Source organism: Mobula birostris, chromosome 27 (assembly GCF_030028105.1).
Source record: "Mobula birostris isolate sMobBir1 chromosome 27, sMobBir1.hap1, whole genome shotgun sequence".
NCBI classification, from domain to species: Eukaryota; Metazoa; Chordata; class Chondrichthyes; order Myliobatiformes; family Myliobatidae; genus Mobula; species Mobula birostris.
The window spans coordinates 3690180-3705888 of NC_092396.1; the positions used below are offsets into that span (position 1 = coordinate 3690180).

At 43.6% G+C, this 15709-nt stretch overlaps 1 protein-coding gene across 1 annotated transcript in view; it reads right to left on the bottom strand.

Moving 5' to 3' along the window:
• The window catches only part of vwa5b1 (von Willebrand factor A domain containing 5B1), a 126642-nt gene that overhangs the window by 18923 nt on the left and 92010 nt on the right, over positions 1 to 15709 (bottom strand). The window contains exon 17 of the mRNA XM_072244953.1: positions 11094 to 11228. Coding sequence (XP_072101054.1) covers positions 11094 to 11228 — 135 coding nt within the window. The remainder of the gene's footprint in view (positions 1 to 11093; positions 11229 to 15709) is intronic.

Genomic DNA, 15709 nt, shown 5'->3' on the forward strand with positions numbered 1-15709 from the left:
CATGATTACAAAGATGTGATATTTTTAAAATACTGAAGTATTTAATAAACTGGGTTTAAATTTCACAGTTATTACAGACTTTAAACACAATGGAATCTGCAGATGCTGGAGATCTTGAGGAACACACACAGACACACACACACTCAGGCCAGGCAGTATCTATGGAGGGAAATAAACAGTTGACGTTTCGGACCAAGACTCTTATCAAGTAATTCGTTAATCATTATACATTGCAATCATCCATAAGTTGACATATTGTTAGCCTGCTTTTTAAGAGTAAAATTTGATAGTCTGCAGATGATGCGAAAGCCTGGTTAAGAAGTTGTACAGTGTGTTGGCCTTCATCAGTCAGGGGACTAAGTTCAAGAGCACGAGGTAACGTCACAGCTCTGTGAAACTGTGGGTAGGCCACACTTGGAATATTGTGTTCCGTTCTGGTCACCTCATTATTGGAAGGATGTGGAAGCTCTTGAGGGGGAGGGGGTGCAGAGGAGATTTACCAGGAGGATGCCTGGATTAGAGAGCAAAGCTTTTGAGGACAGAGTGAGCAAGCCAGGACTTCTCCCTTTGAAGAGAAGGAGGATGAGAGGTGACCTGATAGAGGTTTACAAGATGATCAAGTGGACAGCCTAAGGCATTTTTCCCAGGGCAGAAATGGTTAATACGCGAGGGCATACTTTTAAAGTGGTTGGAGGAAAGTGCAAAGTATTTTACACTGCAGTGGTGAGTGAGTGTGTGAGATGTGCCGTCGGGGTGGCGATAGAGACAGGTGCATTGGAGACTCTCACATAGGCACCTGGATGATAGAAAAGTGAAGAGCTATAGGGAAGGGAAAGGTTAGGTTGATTGTAGAGTTGGTTAAAAATTGGCACAACATGATGGGCTGAAGGGGCTGTACTGTGCTCTATTGTTCTGTTTTCTATGATAATACCCAAAGGCTGGGGCAACAAAAATAGCAAAGACAGAAGATGCAAGAGCATTATCTCAGGATCCCTGAATAAACGCAGCCATTTCCCTGGACACTGAGATTAACGTTTTGTTGTTGGCTTTTGCAGTTCGATATTAATCTGTTGAGCTGTGTGTTAGGACAGAGACTGAAATTCTTCTGCACTGCCTAACTCACTGAATCAGCAATGTACTGGAATTGAGCAAACACACACAAAATGCCGGAAAAACTCAGCAGGCTGGGGAGTATCTATGGAAAAGAGTAAACAGTTGACATTTTGGGCCGGGAAGCTTCATCAGGACTGGAAAGGATGGGGGAAGAAGCTGGGGGAAGGGGAAGGAGTACAAGCTGGCAGGTGATAGGTGAGATCAGGTGGGTGGGGGAGGGGGTGAAGAAAAGAAGATGGGAGGTGATAGGTGGAAGAGGTGAAGGGCTGAAGAAGAAGGAATCTGATTGGAGAGGAGAGTGGACCATGGGAGAAAGGGAGGGAGAAGGGACATCAAAGGGAGGTGAGGAGAAGAGAGGGGAGGGAGGGGAACCAGAATGGGGGATGGAAAAAGAGGGAGAAGGAGGATATGGAGAAATCAAGATTCATGCCATCAGGTTGGAGGATACTCAGACAGAATATGAGGTGTTTCCTCTCCAACCTGTGCGAAGCACTGATATCTGGTACATTGTGCCTGGGTGGCTTATCTCAAGACCCAGGTGTTCAAGATTCAAGTTTATTTATCATGCGTACATCAAAACATACAGTGAAATGTGTTGTTTGCATTGACGATCAACACGGCCGAGGGTGCACTGGGGCTAACCACACAATCCTTCAGTGCTCATTGGTCTGTCTGTCGGAGAGTGAAGCTGCCGGCTGCCACCCTCTCCGGCTGAAAAGGGTCAATTTCTAAATTGCTAATCACAAATAATTACACGTCCACATACGTGCACACCCACACCTTCTCCAGTTCATGTGCTTCATTAAAGTATATTGAACCTTAATAGAAACCTAATCTGCTTCATCACTGCAGTCTAATGTCTTTATATCACACTCCCACACAAACACACATACTGTACTGGTCTTTGTGGAGCGATGCCTTGGGCTGTTATTAGCACACACTATACTAATCAAGTATACAGGAGTAGAATTAGGCCATTCAGCCTACTGGGTCAGCTCTGCAATTCCATCATGGCTGATTTATTATCCCTCTCAACCCCACTCTCCTAATAGCGTAGCCATTGGCGCAACATTATCACAGCTTGGGGTGTGCTGGAATTTGGAATTCAGTTCCCGTGCTGCTCTGAAAGGAGTGTCTGCACCCATTGAACGTGTGGGTTTTCTGCAGCTCCTCCTCGTTCCTCCCACAGGCCAAGGACCTACCAGGCAGATTAAGTAGTGATTGTAAACTGTCTCGTGATTACGTTAGGGCTAATGGGGGCTGTGGGGTTGCTGAGGTGGTGCGGCTCGAAGGGCCGGAAGGGCCCACTCCACACTGTATCGGAAAAGAAATGAATAATCAGAATGTATTAACCTCCACTTTCAATAGACCCATTGTCTTGGGCTCCACAGCCATCTGTAGCAATGAATTCCACAGACTCACCAGCCTCCGGCTAAAGAAATTCCTCCTCACGTCTGTTCTAAATGGATGTCCCTCTATTCTGAGGCTGTTCTCACCGGTCCTAGACTCCAACACACTTGGAAACATCTGCTCTGCATCCATTCTATCCATACCTTTCAATATTTGATAGGTTTTAATGAGGTCTCCCCTCATTCTTCTAAACTCCAGCAAGCACAGGCCAAGAGTCATCAAACACTCCTCATTATTAACTCTTTTAGTCCCAAGAGCATTCTCGTGAAGCTCCTCTGGACCCTCTCCAATGCCAGAACATCCTCGGCTTGTAGCAAATAATCACTATGTAACGCCCTGGGAAAGGTTTTACTGCTAGTGTAGCTGCAGTGTTTGGGTTATGACTGGAGATAACGGGGGCTTTGGAATGTGCGCTGCCCAATGAGGGGAGGTTTTTCTTTCTTGCATGCCCGAGAGCGGGGAATTCGCGGGCTTTTGTTCGGCGGAAGATGGAGAGAGAAGATGCCAGAATGGAGAGGTCGTAGACTGCAGGACAGAGTGGACGTAGAATGGGGCGGGAAGTCAACGATGCCCAGGGGGAAATCGATGGAGAACTAACGGACGGGAAAAACATGAGTTTCAACGTGCACAATGGACTCCCTTTTTCTTTTTGTTTTTCTTTACTAACCCTCTAGTCAAATTAAGAATTATAAAGCTAAATCGTTTAGTTGCATGTGGGGGACTGTTTGTTATTTTGTGGCACTGATTTGTAACAGGGGAAAACGTCACACAGCATCCACACAAACGAGATTTCACAAATTTGGCGGGGCTGGAGACTGCCTTCTCCTAGACTAATGGTGCTGGTCGAACTTAAGGGTTACAACTATTTGAACAGTAACTTCCTAACCAGGTCTAAGAACTCGAAGGAATAATACACAGGATTATAAACACAAGAGGTTGTGCAGACGCTGGAAATCTAGAGCAACACACACAATGCTGGAGGAACTCAGCAGGTCAGGCAGAATCTAAGGAAATGAAAAACAGTCTATGTTTCAGCCGAGTCCCTTCATAAGGACTGGTCATGTGTAGAGGATTAGCATCCTAGATTGATAGCCTCTCTCTGACATTGCCTTCTGAAACTCCAAGCACACAACATTAACTGATTCTCCTTTGTCTATCCTGCTCGTTACTTCTTCCATAACTCCAACAGATTTGTCAGGCAAGACTTTCCCTAGAAGAATCCATGCTGACTACAACCTATTTTATCACGTGCCTCCAAGTACCCTGATTAGTAATCGACTCCAACATCTTCTCAACCACTGAGGTCAGAACAGCTGGCCTATAGTTTCCTTTTCTGGTCTTCTGGATCCATTCCAGAATCTAGTGATTCTTGAAAGATAATATTAATGCAAATTTACATGGAAAGCTCAGAGCAAATGTTCAAAGGTTTGTTTCCCTGGTGGAAAGGACCATATTATGCTCACCAGGCAGTCTGCGAAATAATTGTATGATTCAGCCAATTGTTCTTTGGACAATGTTAGCTTGAAACACATTAGTGTGCTCCATCTACTATCAGAATAATTTAGCTGCGTACCTCAAATGAGCCAGTAACTCTGGAAAGATGGAGATTAAATATTTTTTGTTCATGATGACAGGGGAATTTGTTACTTATTATTTGTTTGTTGAGATACAGCAATAAAAAAATTCCAGCCCTTCGAACTGCGCTGCTCAGCAACCACCGATTTATCACTCGCCTAAGCATGGGGAAATTAACAATGATCAATTAACATACTAACCAGTGCATGTTTGGAGTGTGAGAGGGAACCAGAGCACCCAGAGAAAACCCCGGCGTTCCACAGGGAGGGCGTACAGACTCCTTACAGATGACGTCGGAATTGAACTCCAGTGCCCTGAGCTGTGATAGTGCCGTTAATCGCTAACTGCCTACTCTCAGGCAGCAGAGTTGAGGTTTTTAACTAAAGGGTAGTCAGAGAGCATAGCACTAGTACAGTGCCAGCAACCTGGGTACAATTCCCACCGCGGTCTGTAAGGAGCTTGCATGTTCTGCGTGGGTTGTCTCTGTGTGCTCTGCTTTCCTCCCACATTACAAAGACGTACAGCTTACATTTGTGAGCTTTATTTATTTATTCAGATACAGTGCCGATTGGGGGTTGCTGGACAGTAAGGCTCGAAGGGCTCATTCCACACTGTACATCTAAAATAAAAATTTTAAAAAATAACATGAATGTGATGATCAACTTATTCTTAAAATTGAAAAAAATACATCAGCAGACCCTTATTAATTAGGCTGTAGTGATTGCATAAACTAGTTTTAATCAGGAGAAATGGCATTCCTGCAAAATCTTAAACTGTGTGCAGTGACACTTTCACAAGTCCCAGTAGAATAACAGTCAAGGTTTCTGCATTTTCGAAATAACATGATCATTGCAATAAATTGATTGCCTTGCAAGTAATATAAAGATATTTTAAAAAATGGAATATTCTTCAATGGGAAAGGAGAGAAATGAAGTTAATATTAAGTTGCAGTGGGAGTGGGGAAGGGGTGGATAGGGCAAAGTCTACACTCGGTGGTCACTTTATTAGGTTCATTTGTACCCCTGCTCGTTAATGCAAATATCTAATCAGCCAATCATGTAGCAGCAACTCAATGCATAAAAACATGCAGTCACAGGCTGCATCACTGTCTGGTATGGAGGGGCTACTGCACAGGACCGAAAGGAGCTGCAGAGGATTGTAAATTTAGTCAGTTCCATCTTAGGTACTAGTCTACAAAGTACCCAGGACATCTTCAAGGAGCGGTCTCTCAGAAAGGCAGCGTCCATTATTAAGGACCTCCAGCACCCAGGACATGCCCTTTTCTCACTGTTACCATCAGGTAGGAGGTACAGAAGCCTGAAGGCACACACTCAGCGATTCAGGAACAGCTTCTTCCCCTCTGTCATCCGATTCCTAAATGGACATTGAATCTTTGGGCACTACCTCACTTTTTTATAATATACAGTATTTCTGTTTTTGCACGTTTTTTAAAAAATCTATTCAATATACTGTACATATACCATAATTGATTTACTTATTTATTATTTCTTTTAGATTTTTTTTTCTCTGCTAGATTATGTATTGCATTGAACTGCTGCTGCTAAGTTAACAAATTTCACGTCACATGCCAGTGATAATAAACCTGATTCTGATTCTGGTCAAGAGGTTCAGCTGTTGTTCAAACCAGACATCGGAATGGGGAAGAAATGTGATCTAAGTGACTCTGACCATGGAGCCAGACGAGGTGATTCTTAGAGAATCTAATGACCTCCTGGGATCTTCACGCACAATAGTCTCTAGAGTTTACAAAGAATGGTGCAAAAAACAAAAAGAAAACATCCAGCGAGCAGCAGTTCTGTGGGTTAATGAGAGAGGTCAGAGGAGAATGGCCAGACTGGTTTAAGTTAACAGGAAGATGACAGAAACTCAAATAACCACACGTTACAACAGTAGTGTGCAGAAGAGGATCTGTGAAAGCATAGCATTTCAAATCTTGAAGTGGATAGGCTACATCAGCAGAAGACTACAAACATACACCCAGTGGCCACTTTATTAGGTGCAGGAGGTACCCAATAAAGTGGCCACAGTGTGTATATTGGTTTATAACTGAGGAGTGCTTCCCTGTGAACTTGTGCTGAGAATTCATTTTCCATGATAGTATCGGCTGCTCTTGATTTATTGAGTGTCATCGATCAACATTCAGTAACTCCTAGTGAACTGAAGAAGATTGCCCCAGGTTACAGTCTCTTTCAGAAGGCTGTGATGGTATTAGACTTGGTACTTTAACTTGCAAGACCAGATGAATTAAAGTAGTTTTTTTTGTTGGTAGGGTTGCTTGCCAAGCCTGGAGGTTAGGTCGCAAATGTTTCATCACCATTCAAGGTGACATCATCAGTACTCAATCTCACTTGATGTCTTCTCAACTGCTGATGAAACGCGGGGGGCCTCACCTCCAGGCTCGGCGAACAACCGAACAAACAAGCAGCCAACCCGAGCTACCAACCTGCTCTTTCATTTCAAACTTATTACTTATTTACTGATTCAGGGATATGGCGTGGAACAGACCCTTCCTGACCTTCGAGCCACCTGAATTCGACCCTCACCTAATCACAGGACAAGTTACAATGACCAGCTAACTGGTACGTCTTTGGACTGTGGGAGAAACCGGAGCACCCGGGGAAAATCTGTGCATTCCATGGGGAGGCTGGGAACGCCAATGCCCTGAGCTGTAACAGTATCACACTAACCACTACACTACCACAGCGCCCTTAATGACTTAATATGGTCATTTAAAGATGATCCGGGTCCTGCACTGAGCTGATCTGTTTGTCGATGCTGAATTCTTCGTGAAGATTCTTGGAACATCGTCTGTGAAAATGGCTTTAAAGAATAAAAATCCCTTCAATTTTAGGGTATTCAGCACCATTTCATTGTTTTACAAGCTGTGGACTCACTTTCAAGGACTCTTCATCTCATGTTCTCTATATTTATTGTTTATTATTATTATAATTATTTTCTTTTTGTATTTGCTCAGCTTGCCATCTTTTTCACATTGGTCGTTTGTCCATCATGATGTGCATGGTTTTTTCCATTGATTCTATTGTGGTTGTTTGTGTTTACTCTGAATACCCACAAGAAAATGAATCTCAGGGTTGTATATGCTGACGTGTACAGTACTGTGCAAAAGACTTAGGCACACATATATATAGCTAGGGTACTGTAGTAATTTTATGTATTGCACTGCACTGTTGCCACCAAAACAAATTTCATGACTTATGTGAGTGATGATAAACCTGACTCTGATATGGGTGTCTGTTGTGGACTGAGAGTGGGAAGGGGGTATTAGACTGACTTCAGGAATGAAAGGGTTAACATATGAGGAACGTTTGACGGCTCAGGGCCTGTACTCACTGGAGCTTAGAAGAATGAAGGGGGATCTCATTGAAACCTATCAAATATTGAAAGGTCCAGATACAATGGATGTAGGGAAGATGTTTTCTGTAGCAGGTGAGTCCAGGACCAGAGGATACAGCCTCAAACTAGAGAGACGTCCATTTAGAACAGAGATGAGGAATTTCTTTAGCCAGAGGGTGGTGAATTTGTGGAATTCATTGCCACAGACGGCCGTGGAGGCCAAATCACTGAGTATATTTGAAGCGGAGGTTGATAGGTTCTTAATTAATCAGGACATCAAAGGTTACAGGGAGAAGGCAGAAGAATGGAGTTGAGAGGGATAATAAATCAGCCATGATCAGACTCAATAGATCAAATAGCATAATTCAAAATTAATTCAGAACAAACCTTCTCCCATAATCGGCATCAATCTCCACTTCAGAGAATCACCAAACTTGGAAACTGATCTGTCGGGGTAGACGTGAACAAAGGAAATAAAAGCGGAGAGGGAAAGTGATGTTGGGAGCATGAGGTACCAAAAAAGTTCTTTTATTTCTCTTTCCTCAATCTTGATTCACCTCCCCCTGCTTAAATCTTCTTCGCATTTCATTTCAGTTTCGTTGGTATAGATTTGCCGAGACTCATTACAACATGATTTGAACTCCTTCATGGGTGGTCCCAAGCTTAGTTGTGAAAGGAGGAGAGCTGGGAATGGGGCTAGCGACCTCATCCCATAAAAACCCAGAACTACTGAAACACCAACAGAAGCTTCAAAGACCTTATTCCTGGGAGAGGAACGATGTTTGCCCAGAAGGTGTGTCGTAAGAAATGCTCGTCGGTGGAAGTAACAGGATCGATCGACTTTCTACCATCCAGGACTACCACCAGACTGGCCCAGGACAGAGGACTCCGGCCAGCGGCTATTAGCGGCCTTTGCCCCAGTAGGAATAATGGGCTTAACTATCTAACTACAACATGCTTCAAGGACCAGTTCATTCAGCTCAGACATCCATGCTCAACACTGGTAAATTCACCAATACAACTGTGACAAAGACCCCAGTGAAATACAAAAAGATTTCTTCAGCTTCTAGGAGAAAACGTGTCCTTTCAATTGCCTAGTTCAATTTGCTTTTGAAATCCTTTACCAAGGTGTACAATTTCAGTATTTACTGTAGTTTAGACTCACCGCTGGAAAGATGTCAGTTCTGAGCTGATATCAGAGGTAATAATTGGATGCTTTCTCATCACTGTATAAACAGCGTAATCGTCGCCACAGCAACACACACCAAGTGCTGGAGGAACTCAGCTGGTCAGGCAGTATCTGTGGAGATGAATAAACAGTCAACATTTCAGGCCAAGATGAAGAGATGAAGGGTCTCGGCCCGAAATGTCGACCTGCCGGGTTTCTCCAGTATTTTGTGTGTGTTGCTTTCGATTCCCTGCATCTTCAGAATCTCTTGTGTTTATTGTACAGTTTGTAGTGACTACACAGCTTGGTGTAGGGATCCATAGACCAGTCAAGACAAAGTCAAAAAAAAATTATTATCAAAGTTCATAAATCTCACCGTGTACTACCTTGGGATTCATTTCCTTGCAAACATTTACAGGAAAATAAAGGAATATAATAGAACTTAGGAAAAAATACACATAAGCAAAGACGACAACCAATTTGCGAAAGACAATGAACTGTGTAAATAAAAGCTAGATAACACAGAGCATATGAGCTGTAAAGTCCTCCACTGTACAATTAAAGGGTAGGGTAATCGGTCATTTTAAATTGCCTCATGATTATGTTAGGGTTAATCGGGGTTGAAGGGTTGTTGGGGCAGCACAGACCGAAGGGCAGGAAGGGCCTATCACAATAAAAAGAAATGAATAAGAAAGTGAGCCTGTAGGTTGTGGAATCAGTTTAGTGTTAGGTGAGTGATGTTATCCACGCTAGTTCAGGAGCCTGATGGTTGAAGGGTGATAACATTTCCTGAACCTGGTGGTGTGGGACCTAAGGCTTCTTTACCTCCTTTCTGATGGTGGCAGTAAGACAAGATCATGGCCTGGGTGGTGGGGGTACTTGATTGAATGATTAGCATGCCAAAGTCTCCTCTAACAGAACCACCACCTCAATGATCTGGAGAGCTAGTTTGTCTGGAGTCAAGACTTTATGCTTTGGCTCTTGGTAGGGTCTCCATGCCAAGTAGGTCAAAGGGTAGAGGCCAGACTAAGAGTGGTCCACCGGTCCTCCAGGTACAGGGGTTCGGCTCAGGGCAAACAAACAAAATTTTTACAGAAACAGGAATGAAGAACCATTCTATATCTGAGCACGATGGTATTCCTGACTGCCATCGGGACTTGCATGACTGACACAAATGAAAAACGAGCTACTGACATGACGAAGGAAGTCCTGGGTACCACCAGAAATGGAGGACCTTCGTTGCTGTCCTAAATGCCAGCGGTGTTACGGGCAGTCAAGAGTAGAAATGCAAAGTTCTCAAACAATTCAAAGCCTTATTGTTCTCTTTGTAAATACAATGAATCAATAATATAAGTCATATTATGTCAGCAACAATGCACAAGTATTCTTTTGGCACTGAAGATCTGTAATATAAACTACCAGACAGTGTCTGCGATGTTGGTATCTCCTGAGTGAGCAAGTACTGGTCCGACCACTGATGCCCTGGTTCCAAGAACAAGTTTTAAAACTGGTGCTGACGTCTTTGAGGTCAGTGAGACCCACCTTCAGGAGAGGTGAGTTCTGATCACTGTTGCCTTTCGGTTGAACCCCCAGAGCAGTCTGCTAACGGAAGTCCCCCCAATCTTACAGCTCAGATGTAGATAGAGTATTAGCCCTGCATGTGAACCTCAGCATCTCCGTGTTGTGAATGTGTTTGTAGTTGTTGCAGTTCTAGAACCTACACTCAGTGAACACTTTATTAGGTGCACCTGTGCACCTGCTCATTGATGCAAATATCTAATCAGCCAATCATATGGCAGCAGACACGGTCAAGAGGGTCAGCTGTTGCTCAGACCAAACATCAGAATGGGGAAGAAATGTGATCTAAGTGACTTTGACTGTGGAATGATTGTTGGTGTCAGATAGGGTGGTTTGAGTATCTCAGAAACTGCTGATCTCCTGGGATTTTCACACACAACAGGCTCTAACGTTTACACAGAATGGTGTGAAAAACAAAAAAACATTCAGTGAGTGGAAGTTCTATATGTGAAAATGCCTTGTTAATGAGAGAGGTCAGAGGAGAATGGCCAGATTGGTTCAAGCTGACAGCAACAGTAACTCAAATAACCACACGTTACAACAGTGGTGTGCAGAAGAGCATCTCTGAACACACAACATGTTGAACCTTGAAGTGGATGGGCTACAGCAGCAGAAGACCATGGACTTCTTTATGTACAGGAGGTACCTTATGAAGTGGCCACTGGTTTACTGAATATGTCAGGATGCCAGGGTAACAACCTTCAAAAGTGCAAGTTCCGCATAATAATTATTGAAAGGTTGGCTGTGCGGTATTGTAATGTTGATGTAAATAGGTCACCATGGACACGATGGGCCAAATGGCCTGTTCCTGTGCTGTATGATACTGTGACTCTATGACTGTCACAATCAAATAATGAAAGTCTTGGGGCCTTACTCAGAACGGACAAAGCATCTTCTGTTCCATCGGATGTGTATTCAGATTGGGAGTGTCCAAGGCTCCCAGAGTATGTTCTGTGCCTCCGACTTCCTGAGTGTGACCTCCTGTGACTTCCTGGCTTTGACCCAACAGCTATTGATGAAAAATAAAACAGAATTGGTTATTAATTCTGCCAAACAACACTGTTTCAAAGCACTGCTGTTTAGCACATCGGTAATCCATTCTGCACCTTCACTTCCAACTTCAGCAGATACTTGTGTCCCATTAGATTCTCCCATTATTGTAAACATCCTCTTCATATCCACTCTATCTAGGCCTTCCAATATTTGATTGGTTGCAATAAGATCTCCTCCTCATCCTTCTAAACTCCAATGAGTACAGGCTCTGTTGTAATCACTACAGTTTAGCAACACTATGACTATTCAGATCACTTTGCATTAAAATGTTTTTATTCTGATTGCAATAATTCCAGCATCTCTATAAAATCTAGTTATTTATTTATTCATTGAGATACAGTGCAGAACAGGCCCTTCGATCCACGTTGCCCAGCAACCCCCAATTTACAATCACCAATGAACCTAACCGGTACGTCTTTGTACTGTGGGAGGGAACCAAGAGCACCCGGAGGAAACCCATGTGGTCACAGGGAGAACGTACAAAGGCCTTACAGAGAGTGGTGGGAATTGAACCCGAGTCTCTAACCACTACATTACCATGGCGCCCTAACCACCGACTTTGGTGGGACTCGAACCCAAAACCTTCGAATTAGTTCATCACACCGGCTATGAGGGTGGTCTAACTAAATCTTGATTAGATCACGCTTGTAGTATTCTGTTCAGTTCTCGTTACCTCATTATAGGAAGGATGCAGAGGATATTTACCAGGATGCTGACTGGACTAGAGAGCATGTCTTATGAGGAAGGGTTGAGTGAGCCAGGGCTTTTCTCTTTGGAGAGAAGGAGGGTGAGAGGTGACTTGATAGAGGTGTACAAGATGATAAGAAGTATCTTAAGTTCAAGACCTTGTGGCTTTTGAACTCAATTTTCCAACTAATGAAAACCAACATAACCTACCTTCATAACCACCCTGTCAACTTGCCCTGCAACTTTAATGGTTCTATGCATGTTCCTCCACACTGCCAAAAATCCTGCTATTAATCTTGTACTCTGCCTTCTGGATGTGGGGGTGGAAATATCTCTCTACCAACAGGGTTGTAAGGTGCTCCTTCCCTCCACTAGTCTGCAGGTCACCCCTGGGCAAGATGTAGCACCTGCTTAGCCCTCGATCAATGTCATGTGAAGCCATGGGATCAGGTGGTGGATGGTCGTATGAGCAGCTGGTGCATATCACGTCCTGGTTATGCGACCACTGACACCAGGCAGACAATCTCTGAAGAGTATTGATAATGGCTGGGGTCACCCGTCTTGTAAAGACACTGCCCAGAAGAAGGCAATGGCAAACCACTTCTGTAGAAAAATTTGCCAAGTACAATCACAATCATGAAACCATGATTGTCATGTCATACGACACAGCACATAATAGCAATGATGACTCTACTTTCAAGTTCAAACTTCCAAAGTGAATCACTTCACACTTTTCTGGATTGAACTCCATTTGCCACTTCTCAGCCCAGCTCTCTACCGTGTCAATATCCCATCAGAAAACCTATGACAACTTTCTACACTATCCTCAACACCACTACATCTGGAGCACTGTATACAGTATTGGTCTACATCTAGGGTCAGAGTATCACATAGAAATGAAACAGACCATTCGGCCCAGCTGCTTCATGCCAACCCAGATACCTGTCCATACTTGTCCCATTTGCCAGCATTTTGCCCATTTCCTTTTCTGGACTGAATATTCCAAGTGGGATCTAACCAGGGTTTTATAGAGCTGCAAGATTACTTTGAGGCTCTCGAGCTCAATCCCCTGTCTAATAAAGGACAACACACATTACACCTTCTTAACCACTCTATCAATTTGCGTGGCAACTTCGTCAGATCTATGGACATGAACTCCAAGATCCCTCTGTTCCTCCTCTCTGCTAATTCCTGCCATTACCCTGTACTCTCCAGGTTTGACCTTCCAACTGAATTATTTCATTCTTTTCTGGATTGAACTCCATCTGCCACTTCTCAGCCCAGCTCTGCATCTTATCGAAGTCTGGCTGTGACCCTTGACGATCTTCTACACCAGCTACAACACCATCAAACTTTGTATCATCCTTTGGACATTGTGAATGTAAAGTGAATGAACAGAATGTCGGATGAGACAGAGCGATGACTCATAAAGATTAGAAGTTATGAAATGGTAACTAACACTAATGTCTAATTTAATAATTCAGAGACCCTGTTGGATTGCCAGAGCGAAACAAACAATGATTAAATGTTTAATTAAATGAGTACATTCTAATACCTTTGATTTTCTTAATACTTCCAGGAAATCTAAATGAAAAATTATTCACTAGTTGCTGAGCTGTGATAAAGTTTCCTCAGGAATAGTGAGGGTAACTGTAATATTAATTGTTCCTGATGGACTACAATAACATGTGTCTGTCTATTCCACCTGAACCTTTCAATCAGTGATGCAAAAAATAGCTTTCAATGTGCATTTGATTTCATTCCACTGTTCCACCAACGCTGAATAAACTTCACTGAGAAAGCCCCTGAGACTCAGTCTTGTGTCTTTCCAAACTTCACAGGTAAACAGAGTGCTGAAGAGAGCTTTTGATACATTTTGACCAGTCCTGACAAGGGGTCTCAGCCTGAAACGATGACTGCTTCTTCCCTCCTGACCTGAGGAGTTCCCCCACTGTTTTGTGTGTATTGCTCTGGATTTCCAGCATCTGAAGTTTTGACATGTTGGCTCTCGTAAATCAGACCTGGCTTCAACTGTCACCTTCCAGCTTGTACTCCTCCTCTCCCCCACTTCTTATTCCAGCTTCTTCCCCCTTCCTTTTCATTCCTGATGAGGGGCCTCAGCTTGCGGTGAGCATTCTTTATTCCTTTCGTAGAGTCACAGAACACTACAGCACAGAAACAGGCCCTTTGGCCCATCGAGTCTATGCCGAACTATTAATCTGCCTAGTGCCATCAAACTGCATCTGGACATAGCCCTCCATACCCCTTACATCCATGTATTTGTCCAAATTTCTCTTAAGTATTGAAATCAAACCCACAATCACCACTTCCACTGGCAGCTCGTTCCACACTCTCACCGCACTCTGAGTGAAGAAGTTCCCCCTCATGTTCCCCTTAAACATTTCATCTTTCACCCTTAACCCTTGACCTCTCATTGTAGTCTCACCCAATCTCAGTAGGAAACGTCTGTTTGCATTTACCCTGTTTATACCCTCGTAATTCTGAATGCCGCTATCAAATCTCCCCTCATTTTCCTACGCTCCAGGGAATAAAGTACAAACCTATTCAGCCTTTCCCTGTTCCTCAGCTCCTCAAATCCTGGCAACAGCCTTGTAAGTTTTCCTTGCATTCAGAGATGATTTCCATAGATTCTGCCTGACCTGTTGAGTTCCTCCAGCATGTTGTGCGTGTCACTCTGGATATCCAGCACCCACACAATATCTCGTGTTGAGTACAGGAAGTGGGATGTTATGTTGAATTTATATAACTTGTTAGTGAGGCTACATTTGGAGTATTGTTTGCAGTTCTGGTCACCTTCCTACGGGAAAGATATCAATAAGATCGAAAGAATACAAAGAAAATCTGCAAGGATGTTGCCAGGACTTGAGGATCTGAGTTATGGGGAGAGGGTGAATAGATTAGGACTTTGCCTGAAGTGCAGAAGAGAGAAGGGAGGTTTGATAGAGGGTTACAAAAGTACGTGGGGTATAGATCGGGTAGATGCGAGCAGGCTTTTTTTTCACTGAGTTGGGTGAGGTTAGAACTAAAGGGCATAGGTTAAGGGTGAAAGGTAAAATACTTAAGGGGAATCTGAGGGTGGTGTAAGCGTGATAAAGCTGGTGATGAAGATTTAGGTTTACTTGTCACATGGAGACATGGAACCTTAAAGTGAAATGCATCATTTCTGTCAAATCAAATCAAATCAGTGAGGATTGTGCTGGGCAGCCCGCAAGTGTTGCTGAGCTTCCAGCACCAACACAGCATGGCCGCAGCTAATTAACCCTAACCTTTGGAATGTGGGAGGAAACCAGAGCACCTGGCAGAGGAAAGCCACGTGGCCAGGGAAGAGAACAAACAAACTCCTCACAGAGAGCAGCGGGAATTGAACTCTGATTAATCATCGATCATCATCAATCTGATCAATCATCACTGGTGTCGTAAAGCAGTGCTCCTAACCACTATGCTGCCATGCGCCAGTGGAACTGATTGATACGGGTACGATTATATCATCTAAAGAGAAGTTGGCATATGGATGGGAAAGGTATGGAGGGCTATGGCGTGGGTCATCGAGACTAGGTAGAGTAACAGGTTGGCACAGACTAGATGGGCAGAAGGGCCTGTTTCTGTGCTGTAGTTCTCTACGACTCTATGGTTCAATGTGCAAGTGTTTGGCAACAGTATTAATCCTGGGTCAGGTTGACAGGAAGGCAACAGTAACTCAAGTAACCACACGTTACAACTGTGGTGTGC